Raw genomic sequence first — 18,917 nt, 5'->3', positions numbered from 1 at the left:
GAGCTAAACATACCTTGCCCAGAATTTGGAGAAGCTGAAGGTCTGTGGGAAGGTGTGTCAGCTGAAGGTGTGATTGTTGCCCCATTTCAGCAGGGTGAACTAGCCGATAAATGATAATGTGCATGTGTTGCACCAGCATCTGTCACCCCTGCAGTAACTTCCTGAGTATAAAAACAATATGACTGCTGTTTCACTTCCACCTTCCAAATTTTGTGCAGAAATCTCTCTGATAGCCCATTCTAACTGGAAACATGCAAGGATAGAAATCCTGCAAAACGTAGAGCAGCCCAGCTGAGGTGACACACTAGAAAACCACCACGTACACACTTTTCAACCAGGCGCCCATGTGTACCACTTTAACTCATACTTAACTTCCATCCAGAATAAAAACAATGGCAAAGTCATGCCTTTGCCTATTATGATGCAGCTACACGATGTTCAGCCAAAAACATGTTAACCCTTTCCCCTAAAAAGGATAAAAACTCTTTTCCATCTTTGAGTGATGTTTATTCTTCTAGTTTTTCCTTTAGCTCAGTCACACTCCTTTCATATCAAATAACTTGAGTAATGAGATATAAAGGTAACTGCTATTAATATATCATGTGTTAGTAGGAGAATGGGAGAGGGAAAGATTTCATATATTATATAAAATATACATATTTATATTTCACACACATGTATGTGTACACATACACATTTATATCAAATTGAGGATGAAATATTCATAACCACTACAATCATTTTTGCTACTGGCCATTTGGGAATCAATCTACCACAAACATATGTATAGCTTTTTATAGTCTTTATCTGAAAAGGCTAGTATCTGATGCCTTTGCAGGTCAGTTTTTCTTGCTTGCTGATTTTGCTGTGCCTTTTTTTTTTTTTTTAACCTATCACTTTAATTTCCTTTGGTTGCCTGGTTATCTTTTGCTGTATGCTGGACATTTTAAGTGAAAAAGTATGTATGGTAATAATTTTTTTTTTTAACTTGGGATCTTAGCTCCCCGACTGGGGATGGAACCCGCACCCCCTGCAGTGGAAGCGTGGAGTCTCAACCGCTGGACCGCCAGGAAGTCCTATAATGTGAGTTTTGAAATACAGCACTTTCCTCCAATGAAAGGATACTAAAGGTAGCTTAATTCAATTTTCCTCTGAATTTTTAGTAATGATTCATGTACAAAGGAAGGTGACTGCCAATAATATAAACAACAGGGGAAAGTACAACTTCTCTGGGGAAGATGTCTGGCTTCAAAGAACTTCCCTTGTCTTGTCTGTGAAGTGGACCCTGATTCCTGCCAGGAGTCAAACAGTCCTTCACTAAGAGAAGCAAGTCAGGCTCTCTATCATTGGTCCAACCTACCTTTTGAGGTTTTTTTCCCACGATTCCCTTATACTGGCATTATATTAAGCAAAACTAAACAATTCCCCATTTTTCAAACGTGTACTTTATTTTCCTGCCTTGATACGTTTCTCTCCACGTGTAATGCCCATTTAACTTCATATCTTCTAATGGAAATTACCTCAAGACCAAGCTCAAATATACCCCTTTTAAGAAGCCTTCCCAACCAATGTGCTTTTTGCTCTTCTGAATCCTCTTGGCACTTAGTACCCACCCTCTTTTCCCCCAACTAACCCTGGGCATATTCATTTCACAAAAGTCCCCTATCAACTGTTTTTTAATAGACTTTGTTTTAGAGCAGTTTTAGGTTTATACAAAAATTGATAAATACAAAGTTTCCTTGCCCCCCCAAAACACAGTTTCCCCTATTATTTACACCTTATGTTAGTTTGGTATATTTGTTACAATTGATGAACCAATATTGATACATTTACATCCATAGTTTACATTGGATTCACTCTGTGTTGTACATTCTATGGGTTTTGACAAATACATAATAATACGTGTCCCTCATAACTGTATACAGAATAGTTTCATTGCTCCAAAAATCTGCTGTGCTCTACCTATTCGTTCCTCCTTCCCTACCCTACCCCCAACCCAACATTTGGCAACTGCTGATTCCAAATAATCGACCAAAAATCCTGGAACTAACAAGCAATTAAAGCAAGGTTAATATACGAAAGTCAATTGCTTTCCTACATACTAGCCATGAACAACTGAAATGTGAACTTAATATCAGTTACATTGGCACCAAAAAAAAAAAAACCCTCAAGTGTAAATCTAACAAAATATGTACATAATCTATATGAGGAAAACTATAAACCTCTGATGAAAGAAATGAAAGAAAATCTAAATAAATGGATATTCCTTCATTGAATTTTTTTTTTTAATTTTTTAATTTATTATTTATTTATTATTTTTATTTTTGGCTGTGTTGGGTCTTCGTTTCTGTGCAAGGGCTTTCTCCAGCTGCGGAGAGTGGGGGCCACTCTTCATCGCGGTGCGCGGGCCTCTCACTATCGCGGCCTCTGTTGTTGCGGAGCACAGGCTCCAGACGCTCAGGCTCAGTAGTTGTGGCTCACGGGCCCAGTTGCTCCGCGGCATGTGGGATCTTCCCAGACCAGGGCTCGAACCCGTGTCCCCTGCCTTGGCAGGCAGATTCTCAACCACTGCGCCACCAGGGAAGCCCCCCTTCATTGAGTTTTAAAAGCAAACTCTCCGCTCAGTGAGAATCAGTGACCGGCAGGGCAGAGGGGCAACCACTCATTACAGCCCTTTATTGGCTTGGGCTGGCTACACAGGACCTACCTCTTAAATCAGAGATTTAGAAATGCCTTCCTCCACAATGATGGTTAACAAAAAAAATCCCCCAAACAAAGGTAGCCCCGCAGGTGTGCAGCTTCCAGTGAAAAGCCCAGGGCTCTCACCTTGTTGCAGCAGGGAAAGAGGCGACAAGATAAAATACAAACAAGCGTTTCGTATTTATGTATAAGTCCTAAATATTGCCTGGAACGTACTCATACTAAAATGTAACAAAGTTATTTGTAGCTTAGCCAAAATTCAAATGTAACTGTGTCTCCGGTATTTTTATTTGTGATATCTGGCAACCCTACTCCAAGGCCTCACTGTGGCAGAGACTTAGAACAAGGAAAAACAACAAATATCTTAGGTGTATTCTGTGCTTGACATTTTGCAAAGCCTTTCAACTCTTTTCTCTCAGGATCTTACTACAAGTCTGAGAGGAAAGCAGAACAAGCATTTCCATTCTCATTAACCAGATGGGAAAAAAACCCCAGACACCATCCCCCCCCCCCAAAAAAAAACCTCACACAGCAAAAAAAAAAACAGAACAGGGAACAAGAAATGGAGGGACGCTTACCCAGGTCAGGAACACAGCTGGCTCTGATCATTCTTAAGCCCACCTGTTGAATTAGCCCAGGTTCAACCTTAGAATCACCTAGGGAACTGCCCAAAACCCGCTGATGCCCGGACCCCACTCCTAAAGTCTGGACGTCTTTTAAAAACATTTTACCTATCTACTTATTTATTAATTTAAATCAAATTTTTTTTTTTTAACCTTTGGACCCCCTTCACCCATTTCTCTTAGCACGTGGTACTTTCAGTGGACTTTTCGGCCTTAAAGTCATCTTTATTTTAATCTCATTAGATTGTAAAGAGTCTGCAAGTCGCAAAATCAGTCCACCGCTCTGGTTACTCATCTGAAAATGTGGGAAGTAACAGTGTATTTCTTAAAGGGCTGTTGTTAAGATTAGGTGAGCGAAAATGTGAAATGATGCCTGGTACAAAGTGAGCGCTCAAATAAACGTCAGCTACCATGCCTTAGAAACACCGTGACTTCGATCGAAGAGTTTTCACTAAAGGGAAATAAAGGAGGACTAAGTTTTACAATTCTACTAAATACTTGAGATAACGTGTCGAGAAGTACACACGCAAACGACCGGAAGGAGAACGGCGCCTGCGCAGGGCCGCGGGGGCGAGGGCGAGAGCGGGCGTGCGCAGAGCCGGGGACGGAAAAGCGCATGCGCGGGGCGTCCTGCCTGTGGTGCGCGGTGTCCTCCTCGTGGTGCGCGGCGCTCTCCTCACGCCGTGCCTATTCGTCGGTAGCTGCTGGGCTCTGACGAGAATGATGGATTTTGAGAATCTTTTCTCCAAACCCCCCAACCCGGCTCTCGGCAAGAAGCCCGCCACGGACTCTGACCAAAGGTGACCCCCGGTCTTTTCATGCTTTGAGTGCAGGGGATGCAGTTAGGTTCCGCCCCTTTGTTCCTTCGGGAGGCTGCGCGGGCAGGGCCGCCAGGTCCCAAGGAGAGCGCGTCGGGCCGGCTGGGCCGGTGCGACGGCCGGGCGCCCACAGGTCGTTCCCGGGCAGGGGTTAGAAGCCGGGGATGGGGCCCGGTTCATAGGCCGCCGGAGCCAGCGGTGCCAGGAGCCTGGGCCGGGGGGAGCGGCGGGGCCCAGGCGGCGAGGGAGGCCCGGGATGCTCCTCTTTTTCTGCGCCCCGGCCCCTCCGGCCAGGTGGGAACCCGCCTGCGGCCCCATATCGCTTTGCACTTGCAGGCAGTCAGCTACTGGGGGACGGAGATCATTTGTCATTCTCACTGCACGTGCTAGGCGGTTTTGGGTAGAAAAGACGTGTGGTGAAGGATAAGGAGTCTCCTGATGTACATCGGAAGATCCTACAGACCATAATAGAGCAGCGAACTCCATTGGGATATTCTATTTCCTTTAGGTTGAAAAAGGCACTGAGACTGCCACGGAGAAAATGGAAGCAGGTTAGGGAGGGAAGAGAGGATGGGATGGTAGGGAGGAGGTAGATCTTTTAAGGACGGGAGGTGAGGAAAGCCTCACTAATAACATGGATAATTAATATTTGAGTAGGGACCTGAAGGAGGTGAGAGAGGTTGATTGTCTAGTGGGAAGAGTATTCCATATAAAGGTCCTGAGGTGGAGTGAGCTAGCTGTGATGGGGTGTTGGGAGCGAAGTGGCCAGAAGGACAATTGGCGTGGAGTAAGAATAGTGGGGCTGGAAGAGAGGAACTCGAGAGGTATTGGGATGGGGGGCGGAGGGGGAGGCAGCTTGTGTAGGGACTTGTAGGTGCCGTAGTAAGGACTCTGGCTCCTACCCTGAGTGAGGTGAGAGGTCTTGGAGGGTTTTTAGCCGAGAGTGACATATTAGCAGGACCATCTGGTTATGTGGAGAGTAGAACGGAGGGGGGGCCAGAGTAGCTTGGATCGTAGTTTTAGCAACAAGAAGTGGTCAGGTAAGGATATATTTGGAATATAAACTATTTTCTCACAGATTGACTGGGCAATCTGAGAGAGGAGTTAAGGTCAACTTCAAGGTTTTTGGTCTGTATCATTAGAAGGTTGGAGTTGCGTTTCAGATTGCAGGAGGATTAGATCAAGAGTTCAGTTTTGGGGAGTTGCCTGGCGGTCCAGTGGTTAGGACTCGGCGCTTTCACTGCCGTGGTGCAGGTTCAATCCCTGGTCTGGGAACTAAGATCCCGCAAGCCGTGCAGCGCGGCCAAAAAAAAATGTTCAGTTTTGGATATATTAAGATTTTGTCCAGTTGATATCCAGGTGCATATTTTGAATAGGAAGTTGGCTCTGCCTGCCTGGACTCAAATCTCAGCTCCACCATTTGCTAGGTTTGAAGCAGGTTACATAAGCCTTCCGTATTCCGTTTTCTCATCTGTAAAATGGGCTTTTAAACCATAGTGTATATGTCATAGGGCTGTTGTGATGTGTGTAATATGCATGGAACAGCGCCTGGCGCAGAGTCAGCGTAATGCAAGAGTCAGCTGCTGCTGTGGTCATTATTGCTCTGCCTAAGGAGAGGTTGCTTCCTGCTCCATAAGATGATTCATTACTGCAAACCAGAACAGTGAAAGTCACAGCATTTGGTTTATTGGCTCTTGTAACGCTGGCCTCTGTAGAAGGCGCACACCTTGGTCTCCCGTCTGATGGACGTGACTGAAGCTCTGACTAGGGACAGATCGGCGTAGTCAACTGTTGGATTGGACGAGGCTGTGAAGCCTGAGCTCCTCCTGTAACTTTGAAAGAAGCACGAAACCACTCTTCACATTCCAGTGCTAGCAGTGCCTTTCCACTCGCAATGTGTTCTTCTGAGAACATACACGTTGCCTAGTCCTTGCCTTTATCTGGCGTGCCACTCAGATCTTAAGCTTTTATCTCTTGGTCGCTACTTGCTGAGACACATTTGTCTTCAGACTTCTGTGTCTATAGCATCAACCATTATTTAGATTTACCTGTACATTTTATTGACTTGTTTGTTTCTTTTATTTCCCATCTTCATCTTTCTTAGGTTTATTTTTAGTTTTGCTGGAATAACCTCAAGTAGTCATCTCAGATGGTATCTATGCATGTTCAGCTTCTCAGTCCTAATGACCCTGAAAACAACTTTTCTTTTTCATCTTCCCACTTGAATATAAGTTTAGTTCTCTCCTGACCTCGGAAGGCACCCTGCATTCTACCTGAAATACTCTTCTCCCTGACATTCCTCTTTGTTTTTAATTCTTACATAGCTTTTAGGTTAGGAAAACTTTTGGCCCCCAAATCTAGGTTAAGTGTTCCTCATGTATGCACTGATACTTAGCACACCATACTGAAGTTGCTTTCTTTTTTTCTCCCAAGTAGATAGAAAGTTCTTAGAAGGCAGGAACAAGGTCTTTTTCATTGTTGTATTCCAGGATTTAAGGTCCAGAGCCTGGTGTATGGTGGATACTCAGTATTTGTTGAATGAATGGATGATTTATATAGCTGCTAATAGTTGAACATTAAGGTTATGTAATGTAAAGTTTCAGCTTTGCGGTTTACTCATAAACATATGTTGACCTTTACTACACATCATAATTTTGTACCTTATTTCTCTGGAATATTCGGGGTAGATTTTGAATTTTGAATTTCTTTGAGGGCAAGTTGAAGGTAAACCAAAGCAGTGAATTTTAATGTTGTGGTATGAACCCTTTTCAGGTTGAAAAACCCTTTTGTGTTATTTGATATTTTTGCTGCAGAATCGATGGTGAAATAGATGATACAGAAGTTGAAGAAACACGAGAAGAGAAAATAAAATGGAAAGTAAAACTGAAGTGTGAGCAAATTTCCAAAAAAGTAAGATTAAGTTGGTGTATTGAAAAAACAGACAAATGGATGTGAGAAGTTGATTAGGGATCCTATTTGTCTCCTTCTAGTTAGCATTTGAGACCAGGTTACTTATATCAAAGGAAACCTTGTTGTTATACTTTAAAAAAAATTTATCATTTAAGAACTTTGTTGTTGTTTAACATGACCTGTTTTTAGTGCATTGTCTTTATTTTGGTTTCCCCTATCTTTGAAATGGTTGTTAACGGTTTCGAAAACTTCTTTCTTTTCAAATTAGATAAAAAATCTTGTTTTGCTAACTTAACCTTAGTGATTTATAGCTTGAAGCTTGTATTCAGTTGCTAGGACTGCCATAGCAAAGTACCTCATACTGGGTGATTTAAACAACAGAAATTTATTGTCTTGTGTTTCTTGAGGCTAGAAGTCCGAGAACAAGCTGTCAGGAGGGTTGGTTCCTTCTGACAGCTGTGAGGAAGAATCTGTTCCGTGCCTCTACCCTAGCTTCTGGTTGGTTTGCTGGCAATCTTTGGCCTTCCTTGGCTTGGCTTCCAGAAGCATCATCTTGATCTTTACCTTCATGTTTGAAGGGCATTCTCCCTGTGTGAATACGTCTGTGTCTAAATTTCCCACTTCTATAAGGACACCAGCCATATTGGATTAAAGCCCACCCTAATGACCTCATCTTAACTAATTATACATATACTGGCCCTATTTCCAAATGAGGTCACATTCTAAGGTACTAGGGGTTAGGACTTCAACATAAGAATTTGGGGAGGACACAGTCAACCCACAGCAAAGCCAATATCTGCTCCTTTCTTGCTTTTTCTCTTTTTTGAACTTTTTTAATTGTGAATTTTAACGCACTGCAAAAGAATGGGTTCAAATTGGCAATGAGGCTCACAAGACACACATGGGCTTTAATATGATATTCTTATACTCAGCTTTATAAAAGGTTACAGGACAGAAAATCCAGCAGGTGCAGCATCTTCATCTCCTCAGGAAGCCTCTCAGCTACCCAAGTACATAACTTCTTTTGCCCTTTGGGGCATATATGGCTGCTGTGGACGAGAGCTGTGGTTGACACCAAGAAACTGCAGTTTGGGTTTCCCACACCTTTTTTATGCTATTTTAGTCATGTAGGTCCCAGTCTTTCATGCCCACTTAAAGTTCCCCAGTCCATGTGTAACACCATACAGGAGATGGGCAGGTACAACCTTCTATGATTATCTTAAGGAGTTTCCCAGAAACAATACTGTGAGAAGATGGATACCTAGATTATTTCTAAGTAGGCTTACTCCAGGCCAGGCTCTTTACTTATGAGTGTGTAAAACATAAATGTATAGTATCACAGCTAATTAAAAAGAGAACACCCAAGTAAACACTATGCAAGTCAAGAAAGCTTTACCCACAGTGCCTCTGATGCCTCCTTTTTCAGTTGCATTCCCTTTTCTCCTCCTGGAGGTAACTACTATCCGAACTGGTGTACTAATCACTTCCTTGTTCTTTACAGTTTTACTACTAACACTGTCACCCTTCAGAATACAGTTTTCTCTTGCCTGTTTTTGCACTTTATAGAAATAGAATAGTGTCGTATGTGCTCTTTGCTGTCTTCTTTTTCTCACCGTTCTATTTATAAGATTCATAGTATACACGACATATACATGTAGTATATACATAGTATACACAAGTGGCGTATGCTGATTTGTTCATTTTCTTAGCTGCATAGCATTCCATTATTTGAATATACTAGGTTCTGGTGTCGGTAGACATTTGGTCTCATGTCCGGTTTTGGGGGTTATGGGCAATGCTGCTACGTCTCTTACTTGTATCCTGCTGCACATCTACTCTCCATTTACCTAGGAGTGGAGCTGCTGGGTCTGAGAGTACAAGCATCTTTCCCTTTACCATGATGCCAAACTGTATTCCAGAGTGGTTCTACTGATTTTTATTCCCAAAGGCAGCGTATGAGAGGCTGTATTTCTACTGCTGCTCACTTGATATTTGTTACCTTTCTTATTTTCTGCCATCTGGTGAGATATCTTCATTGTCATTTAGTTTGCATTTTCTTGATTACTGTTGAGCATCTTTTCATGTTTGTCCAACTTGGATTTGCCTCTTTTGTGTGCCACTTTAAGTCTTTTTTTCATTTTTTTCTTTATTCTGGATATAGGGGATTTTTTCCCCTTCTTTGTGGATTATGTGTTGCAAGTATCTGCTCATTTTGCGGCTTTCTTTCCAGTCAATGGCAGTTTTTGATAAAAGGTTTATAATTTTAATGTATTCAAGTTTATTAATCTGTTCCTTTATAGTTAATGTTTTATATGTTTTATTTAAATGTCCTGAGGTAATAAAAATATTTCCCTACAGTGTCTTCTAAAAGTTTTGTTGTTTTTCTTTCCCATTTATGTTTATAATCACCCAGAATTGATTTTTGTGTATACTATGAGGTATAGGGGACAAATTTCATTTTACATTTTTTTCATTATCATACCCAATTGTTCCAGCACCATTCATTGGGGGGAAAACACTTTCTTTTCCCCCATGAGTCTGCAGTGTCACTGTTGTCAAAATTCAAGTGTTTGTGTTCGGATGGGTCCGTTTCTGGACTCTCTCTTCTCGTCTGCTGGTTTATTTGTCTGTCCCTTCCCCCAAGACCTCACTGTGTTGATTATTACAGTTTTATTATAATAAATTTGGATATCAAATAAGCAGGTCCTCTCACGTTGTTTTCCTTCTTTAACTGTCTCAGCTATTCTTAGCCCTTTGCATTGCCATATAAACTTTAGAAAGAGTTTGTCAAGTTCCACAAAAAATCCTGTTGGGATTTTCACTTTGGAATGCATTGAATCTGTAGGTCATTTGGGAGAGAATTGACACCTTTAGAATATCGAATTGTCCAGTCTTTAACTCCTCTTTAATTTATCTCAGTAGTGTTTTATAATTTTCTTTGTACATGTCTTCCATCTTATATACCTTTTGTTAGATTTATTGCTAGGTGTCTGATGAGGCTATTGTGAATTACATCCTTTCCTTTTTCTTTTTTTTTAAGCACCATTTTCTAACTTGTTTTCTCATTTAGCTGGCATACATTTTTACATAGGAATGCATGGAATTAAACTTTTGAGTTCTTGTAACATTTCTGAAAATATCTTGACTTTATTCTCATAGCTGATAGGTAATTTGGCTGAAATAGAATTAGGCTTGAGCTTATTGCCCTGTTTTCTTCTACTGTCCAGTGTTGCTAGTGTGAAGTCTTGGCAATCTAATTCTAGTTACTTTGTTAAGTATCCTGTTCTCCCTGGAAGCTTTTAGAGTCTTCTCTTTATTCTTGGTGTTGTTAGAGACTGTGAATCTTTTTTCATTCATTGTGCTTAAGTGTTTGGTGAGACTGTTTACTCATACCCTTCATGTACAAGGAATATCTTTTATTTTTATTCTCTTTGCCTTTTTTCTTTATATTCTAAGACATTTCCTCTATTTCTGTTTATCTTCATTTCATAAATCATAATTATCAAGAGCTCTTTCTTGTTCTGTTTTGTTATAGCTTTCTAGCATTTTTAAAAAATATAATACCATCTTGATACCTTTGTGTATTTATTTAAAAATTTTTGTGCTCTTTTCTTTTCCTTGAATTGTATTTGCTTCTTCTGGATCAGGTTTTCTCTTTCTCCTGCTTTTTTGTTTTATTCTCTAGATTGGGAGTCAGTAAATATTTTCTGTAAAGGATAGGCTTTGCAAGCCAAAAGCAAAATTGAGGGTAGAATGTAGCTACTGATATAACAAGTGGGAGAAAACAAATTTCCACAGCATTTTTATTGACAAAATTTAACATATAATAATAATTGAGTTTTTTGTTGTACAGGTTTACTAGTGAGAATGAGGGGATTCTTCTTTTGGGGATAATAATTTGTTTAACTGGAGTTCAAAGTTAGTGTTCCCTATCAAAATGGATTGCAAAGATTCATCTGTTAGTGCTGATCTGTAATTAGACTCTATACGTTTCATCTTTAAAGATGTGTTTTTACTGCAGGTACTGAAGAAAACTCTTATCAGTTCACCAGCATGATTGTTATTGAGTATGTTCATTGCTTGGAAGGCATTTTTAAAACTTCATTAGATTTTTCTCTTGAGACTTGTCTTTTAGCATGTCATTACATTGCAGATTAATTACTTCCAATTGAAGGTTAGGTGATAACTCCTCAGTTGCACAGTTAAATAGATTTTGAAATAGCGATTTCTTTCGTTTGCATATACATTAAAATCTGAAAAACACTGCTGGAACTGTAGTTTGGGCCTGGGAGATAAATCTACTGCAAATTTGCATGAGAATGGAGATCTTGCTTCTTGTTTTAACTTTGGACAGCACAGTGATATGAGCGATGTCAGTAACATCTGTCAACTCATCAAGAGCCAAGGAAAACCACTTGATATCATTTGTCTTATTTTTTTAGTTGTCAGAGTTTCTCCCAGTTTCCTCACGTCTTTGAGAAACTTGTTGCCAAAAGGCCAGTTTTCTTAAACAACTTTTTCTCTGGACAGTTCTTCAGTCGCTGCAATCAAACATGATTTAATTAACTCACCATCAGCTTTCTTTGGCTAACAAATGAACCACTCAGAAACTTACTTTGATTGCAGCCTCATTTTCATTTTTGATTTTTGTGATGAGATATTTTGCTTAAATTTTCTAATTTTTCTCACCATGGCTTTCCTGTGAGTTGGGATTATTGTGATGAATGCTTAATATTGTCAATAATGTCAACATATATTGTGTTCCTTCAGCACTGCTGTAGTATCATTGTATAATAACCGTAATGCTTTGCCACCTAATTTGACAGTAAAATAATCCACACTTCACTGTGTCTTCAATGCATGGTATTCAAAGTCTACTTTTCATGTTTTGACATGGTGGGTGTGCACTGGTAATGAAACAAAAAAGTATCATGACTTGGTGATATGTGACGTATTCAACATGCTGTCAAGTTATAACTGTCAGGGCTTCACTGGTGGCGCAGTGGTTAAGAATCCGCCTGCCATTGCAGGGGACACGGGTTCGAGCCCTGGTCCGGGAATATCCCACATGCCGCGGAGCAACTAAGCCTGTGCGCCACAACTACTGAGCCTTTGCTCTAGAGCCCGCGAGCCACAACTCCTGAAGCCCGCGTGCCTAGAGCCCGTGGTCCACAACAAGAGAAGCCACCGCAATGAGAAGCCCACGCACCGCAACAAAGAGTAGCCCCTGCTCGCAGCAACTAGAGAAAGCCTGCGCGCAGCAACGAAGACCCAACGCAGCCAAAATAAAATAAATAAATAAATAAATAAATAAATAAATTTATTTAAAAAAAAAAGTTATACCTGTCACTGAAATTCATGGTATGCTGAGCATGAGTGTAAAGTGATGAGAGAGCCACAGCCACTTATGGTCTCTTTTGCATCTGCTCAGCTCTGTGAAAGCAGCCAGTGTAATACGTAAATGAATGAGCATGGCTGTATTCTGATAAAACTTTATGGATGCCGAAATTAAAATTGTATATAATTCTCATGTCTCATGAAATGTTATTTCATTTTTTTTCCCCCAACCATTTAAAAAACGTAAAGACCATTCTTAGCTTGCTGACCATTACAAAAACAGGTGGCAGGATAGATTTGGCCCTTGGTTATATTTTAATGACCACTGCTCTAGATTTCATCACTTGCTTTTGTTTTTCTTTATGTCTCTTGATTGAAGAAAGGCCTGGAGAGCTGATGGATGTTCTTTGCTGGTCTGTTGGTAGGTCTATGTCTCCATAGGCCTTTCTTCCAAATGGGAAGCCTGCTCGGGCATTCAGTACGTGAGTGGGCTGTGTGCATCTGTAGGTTTCCAGCAGCATAGTAGTTCTTAACCTTCTTTGTGCCATGCACCCCCTTTGGCAGTCTGGTGAAGCCCATGGGCCCCTCCTCATAATAATGTTTTTAAGTGTATAAAATATGTTGGATTATAATGGAAATTGATCTTATTGAAACACAGTTATCAATATATTAAAGAACAAATGTGGTAAGAGTAATATGCTCTTTATAAATGCACTAAATAGTAAGATCCAGCGTTAGGTCTAATTATTGTAATTTTGACATAGTGATGAATATAAAAGATATTTTGAGGTCTGCAATAACTGTAATATATGAAAGTGCCTGTGATTTCTAGTGGTGACAGTCGCAGCTGCTGCTAATGCTACTGTGGTTTGTTGCTGGTGTTCAAAACAGAAGAAAATGCCAAATGTCAATTTAGAGGTTGATGAAAATAATGTGTGATTTTTATTACTATCCAAGTTCATTGAATTCTGTTTGTAGACCCTTGGCCATGGGCAGGGCGGGGTGGGGCCATCTCTGGACAGCAGGTTAAGAACCCTGATATAGGGTGAGTGGATAGAGTGTTTTTCTGGTGAGAGTTGCTCCCAAATGTCAGAATATGGAGGACTTCACTCTGGGGTCTTAGTACCCATACAAGAAGACTTGGCGTTCATCAGACATTTTAATACATTTCTTTAGCGAATAGCTCTCTTTTTGCCCAGGGTAAATTTTTTTTTTTTTTTAATAAAGTTTTAAAATTTATTTATGGCTGCATTGGGTCTTTGTTGCTGCGTGCGGGCTTTCTCTAGTTGTGGCGAGCGGGGGCTACTCTTCGTTGCGGTGCACGGACTTCTCATCGCGGTGGCTTCTCTTGCTGCGGAGCACGGGCTGTAGGCACGCGAGCTCAGTAGTTGTGGCACGTGGGCTCAGTAGTTGTGGCTCGCAGGCTCAGTAGTTGTGGAGCACGGGCCTAGTTGCTCCACGGCACGTGAGATCTTCCCGGACCAGGACTCGAACCCGTGTCCCCTGCATTGGCAGGCAGATTCTCAATCACTGTGCCACCAGGGAAGCCCAGCAGGCAGGTTCTTAACCACTGCGCCACCAGGGAAGTCCCCTGCCCAGGGTAAATTTTTGTTTGATTGTATTCTGGGTTGGGGGTGGGTGGGCAGAGATAATTTGTTACAATAGCTTTGTTTGTTTTTATGTAGAATTTTAATTCATTCTCATTTATAGCCCTATTTCTCACACTGCACCCTAAGCCCAGCCTCCAAATTATAACTTGCTTTTTGTTTATCAAAAATTTGCCAGGAATTTGTTGAACTTTTCTTTATTCCTAATGAGTGTACTTCATTCCCCGTCTCCTATACACACGCTATTTTAGGACTATTAATTTTTATATTTCTGTACTTTTATTTCTGTGGAATTTCAGGAGGCCATATGAGTGCTATATACTATCCTGAATCAAATGCAAGAAAATCTTTTACTTAAAAAAGAAGAAAAATACTTTATGTAGACTCCTTTATAAAACATAAAAAAGTTGTAATATCGTGTTCTTATATTTTCCAAATTATATAGAGAACAACAGACATCAAAGCAATGAGTTTATAGTTAGCTGCATGAAGAAAAGTATTTAAGCAATCATTTGTATCTTGTGTATTTTGTTGCCCTCTGAAAAGAATCATATCAATTAGGAATACTTCTTTATAGTAAAACAACATAGTTGATGATTTTCCTGGTTTTATAATGTTGCCAAGTCATCTCATCTCTTCATTTAATACAAATAAGTCAGTTTTGTTACTACTTGTAGTAAAAGGGGTCTGCTTCAGTAGGCTTCCGCATCTTGGGGAGGGAGAACACGTAATCACTCATTTGGATCCTCATAATATTTTGATTCAGATGCACTGAATAGAATCTCACGTTTAATTGAGCTAAACTTCTTGTGAACTGTTGCATATTGAATGATTTTTTTTGTTCTCCCTGTGCCTACTAAATAAAATTAAAGGCCAGAACCAAGGTAAACATAATAATTATCACAGGAGTCAGCCAACTTTTTCATAAAGGACCAGATAAGTGCATCTTTTTGACTTTGTGAGCCATATCGTCTCTGTCACAGCTAAGCAGCCATAGATAAATGAATGAATGAGTGTGACTCTTCCAGCAAAATGTTATTTATAAAAGCAGGAGGCCAGGCCTAACCCCTGACCCGAAGCTGTTTACAAGTTTGTTCTATGGTATGTTGGAAAAGGGTGCTCTTTTCTTGAGGACTCGGCGATGAGAAACTTGGAGGCTTGAAGATTGGATTGGTTGGTAGTCTTGTCTGGTGTAATGAAGATAAGATGTACAGTGACGCCCTTGTCAGTTTAGGCAACGTTCTCAGCTTGTTCGGATTCTTTAATCAGGGGGCAAATTCATTTTCTAGGCCACAGTCAACCCTCCAGTGGTGCAGCTCCTAGCTTGGAAGTTAACCATCAAAGGTAAACCGTTAAACTGGACCACCTAATATATTTTGTGATTCTCCTTTGCTGCCTTCATCAGTTATGTGAGGGTGGATGAGACCAGGCCCAAAAGCTCTGGAGCAGGGTAATTGGCCAATTTAATGATAGACATATCTCTTCCTGAGATCAGAATAGGAGCCCTTTGGCAGTTGGGCTTTTTAAAAATAAACTTTTTAATTGAAATGTACTGGTTGTAGTTATACAGCTTGATACACCTGTGTCACCAAGTATAGACACCTGTGTAACCAGTACTTGGAAATTTTTATATGCAAAGTGCTTTAAGTTGTCTGCTTTGATTACCTCGGGCTGTTTCAGGGTCAGCTGCCGTACCTGAGTTCCTGTTCCAGTGGATGCCTGTGTTTGTAGCTGTCACCTTGGGGCAGCTCCAACAACAGAGTTAGAAGCCTATTTCTGAAAGTAAAATTAACTTAATTACAGAGAATGGGGCAGTTCTTCCTTACTTCTCATCATTGCTGCCACATCCTGTGCCACCAGTGCTGTGAGTTATAGGGAAAAAATAGGCTTTGGTATCTGTGATGTATCTTACTTAGTATAGCGGATTTTCAGTTGGGCCATTACGTGTACTTGTTCTTTTATGAAATGACGAGCTATTGAATTAAACCGTTTAAAAGTATAGTCTATGCAAAGGGAGAGATAAAATGTGAACTATAATTCTGTAGTTCCTTTGCATCAAATAATTAAGATATGGGGCTTTAGTCTTTCTTTTTTCGTTTCTTTTTTTCTTTTATTGGGGTATAGTTGTTTTACAATGTTGTGTTAGTTTCTACCGTACAACAAAGTGGAGTTCCCTGTGCTATGCAGCAGGTTCTCATTAGTTATCTATTTTATACAGATTAGTGTATATATGTCAATCCCAATCTCCCAATTCATCCCACCCCCCCACGGCTTTAGTCTTTCAATTCAGTAAAGTATACACAGTGTACAAATTCAGAATCTTCCCTCAAACCATCTTTAAGGATATAAATATATATATTTTTTTTAATTCTGGAAAATTTCATATACATAAGAACGCAAAGAATAGCATATGAAACCCCTGTGTACCCATCTCCCAACCTCAACAATGATCAATTCATGGCCAGTCTTTGCTTCTTCTTTATAACCAGATTGTTTTGTTTGTAACCAGATTGTTTTGAATCATGCTGGGTTTTAAAAATTGAAAATGTAATTTTCACTTAGTTTAGGCACTTTGGAAACTCTACATCACGGAAGAATTTGCAACGTAGAAAATCAAGAAGTAAGGACTATGATGTATATAGTGATAATGATATCTGCAGTCAGGAATCAGAAGATAATTTTGCTAAAGAGCTTCAACAATATATACAAGCTAAAGAGATGGCAAATGTTACTCAATCCTTATCGCTTCCTGAAGAATCTGTGAAGAAAGAGGGAGCAAAGGATACGCAGAAAGGTAAAGGTAAGAGTCCAATTATTTTATCATTTAAAGTTATCTAGAGAAGCAGTCACATTTGTCCGTATATGGATGGAGGGGAGGGGTTCGCTTGCATTTTATCTCATGATAAGATCACTTTTCCTGGATCTTTACACCAGATGTGAGCTGGTCACTTGGTGTACAAACGCTCAGTTTGCGGGAGGAGCGGAGAGTGCAGGAGGGTTTTCAAAGGACATGACTACTTTGAAAGGGAGAATGCTAAATCCCTGGCCTCAGCTTGTGTGAAGGACAGGAAATACCTGTTTGCTGTCCTCTAAAGAAGGATGGGTTTAATTAATGTCTGGGATGGTAGTGTATCAGACTAAACTCAGAAATATATTCTTTTAGATTACTAAAATGAAATTAAGCCACAGATATGAGAATAAATGACAATTGTAAATGAAATTCTTAATCTCATTTTATTTTTTTTCCCCTCTTTAAATGTTCTTCTATTTAAAATGGATCTATAGATAAACTTCATATATATAAAATGTTTTCAGTGAGTAATCTGACAGCCATATATGAGTTCATTTAAAACATTTGAAGGTTTTACTGTTACAGTGCTATAGCAGTTCCTACTTAGATCCATTGTACTCTGAACACTTCAAAAGGATCTGGCTGATGGCTAGCAAGATTGATTTCATGAATTATCTTGTTTTTTTCCCCAATAATACCTTATATATTTTCACAAAGAATTAATTTGGGATCCGGAATATATTAATCCAAGAGCTTCTAGAAAGACAGATCGGCATCATCCTAGTTATTACTCTTTGAGCAGTGGAGAAGTTTTCCTGGATTATTATAGAATATACTTCTTAAGAGTAAACTGCTTTTGTACTTTTATATCATCTTTAAATTTAACTTTCTTGCTTTTAGCTGTTAAACAAAAAAATAAAAATAAAAACCTTAAAGCTGTTCACAAGAATGGTAAACAGAAGAAAATGAAGCGAAAATGGCCTGGCACTGGAGACAAAGGATCAAACGCTTCCCTGAGGAACAATGGCTCACAGGAACAGGTATGAGAATATATGCCTGTCGGAGGACACTGCCTGCCCTTGGATTTTTATCTTGCACCCCAATGGGATCTCCTCTTACCTCCAGTGGGCTCCGTGGGTTCTTCTTTCTCACTGTTGGGCTGCCTTCCCTCACACTCGTTACCTGCCAGCGCCCACTCAAGCCTTAGTGTCGTACCTGTTGCCCCTGTATACACGCACACAAGCCCCCTGATTTCTGAGGGCTGTGCAAAAACAGATTTGGGAGGCAGGGAGAATATAAGGTAGCCATGAGGGCATTCCAAAGGCTACAGAGTCTTACAGAATTTCTACTCTTTTTTTTTTTTTTTTCAGAGCTAAGGGTCTGGCTATCTATCTATCTATCTATTTATTTATTTATTTATGGGTGTGTTGGGTCTTCGTTTCTGTGCGAGGGCTTTCTCTAGTTGCGGCGAGCGCGGGCCACTCTTCATCGCGGTGCGCGGGCCTCTCACTGTCGCGGCCTCTCTTGTTGCGGAGCACAGGCTCCAGACGCGCAGGCTCAGTAATTGTGGCTCACGGGCCCAGTTGCTCCGTGGCATGCGGGATCCCCCCAGACCAGGGCTCGAACCCGTGTCCCCTGCATTAGCAGGCAGATTCTCAACCCCTGCGCCACCAGGGAAGCCCCGGAGTTTCTACTATTAAAGTCCCTGGTCTGTTGGTTTTTGACTCCCTCTGGAAATTAAAAATGAATATTTTTGAGCTTTGACCTTATCAGACACTCCCTACCCTCCTGGAATTTTGATTTTGCTTTGTAGAAGTTCCTCTTCCTTGGTCTGCAGATGTAATCACGGTAGAACAATAAGTGACTCCTGTGGACTCTGCTTTTCTGAGGGCTTCTAAGCTGGATGGCCACCTTTTTCTTTGTTAGGATTGGTTCAGGAGGCAAGAGTTGAGGGTGGTAAAATATTAGAAATACCAAATATTATAGATTGAAATGTATTTATATAAAATCTATTTTACAAGGGAGGAATCCGAAGCCCTAGGGTTTAGGTAACTGCCTGTAGTCACAAGGGCCAAGGTAGGGCTAGACCCAGGCAGTTTCCCTTTCCTTTGTTTTGTTTTGTTTTTTTAAT

The 18,917-nt window shown here is 40.5% G+C and overlaps 1 protein-coding gene across 2 annotated transcripts in view; it reads left to right on the top strand.

Annotated features, from left to right (window-relative positions):
• Nucleotides 1-3,939: 3,939 nt before the first annotated feature.
• The window catches only part of ZC3H8 (zinc finger CCCH-type containing 8), a 28,560-nt gene continuing 13,582 nt past the window's right edge, over nucleotides 3,940-18,917 (top strand). Inside the window, exons 1-4 of one of the 2 annotated variants that reach the window (XM_059942406.1) lie at nucleotides 3,940-4,123; nucleotides 6,955-7,051; nucleotides 16,558-16,795; nucleotides 17,687-17,826. In XM_059942406.1, the coding sequence (XP_059798389.1) occupies nucleotides 4,044-4,123; nucleotides 6,955-7,051; nucleotides 16,558-16,795; nucleotides 17,687-17,826 (555 nt within the window). In that variant the 5' untranslated portion in view covers nucleotides 3,940-4,043. The remainder of the gene's footprint in view (nucleotides 4,124-6,954; nucleotides 7,052-16,557; nucleotides 16,796-17,686; nucleotides 17,827-18,917) is intronic. The other variant, XM_059942407.1, reaches the window with a different exon arrangement.

This window comes from Balaenoptera ricei, chromosome 13 (genome assembly GCF_028023285.1).
Source record: "Balaenoptera ricei isolate mBalRic1 chromosome 13, mBalRic1.hap2, whole genome shotgun sequence".
Classification (NCBI taxonomy): Eukaryota; Metazoa; Chordata; class Mammalia; order Artiodactyla; family Balaenopteridae; genus Balaenoptera; species Balaenoptera ricei.
The sequence above is the reverse complement of the archived record's forward strand: the minus strand, read 5'-3'. Positions and strand labels throughout refer to the sequence as shown.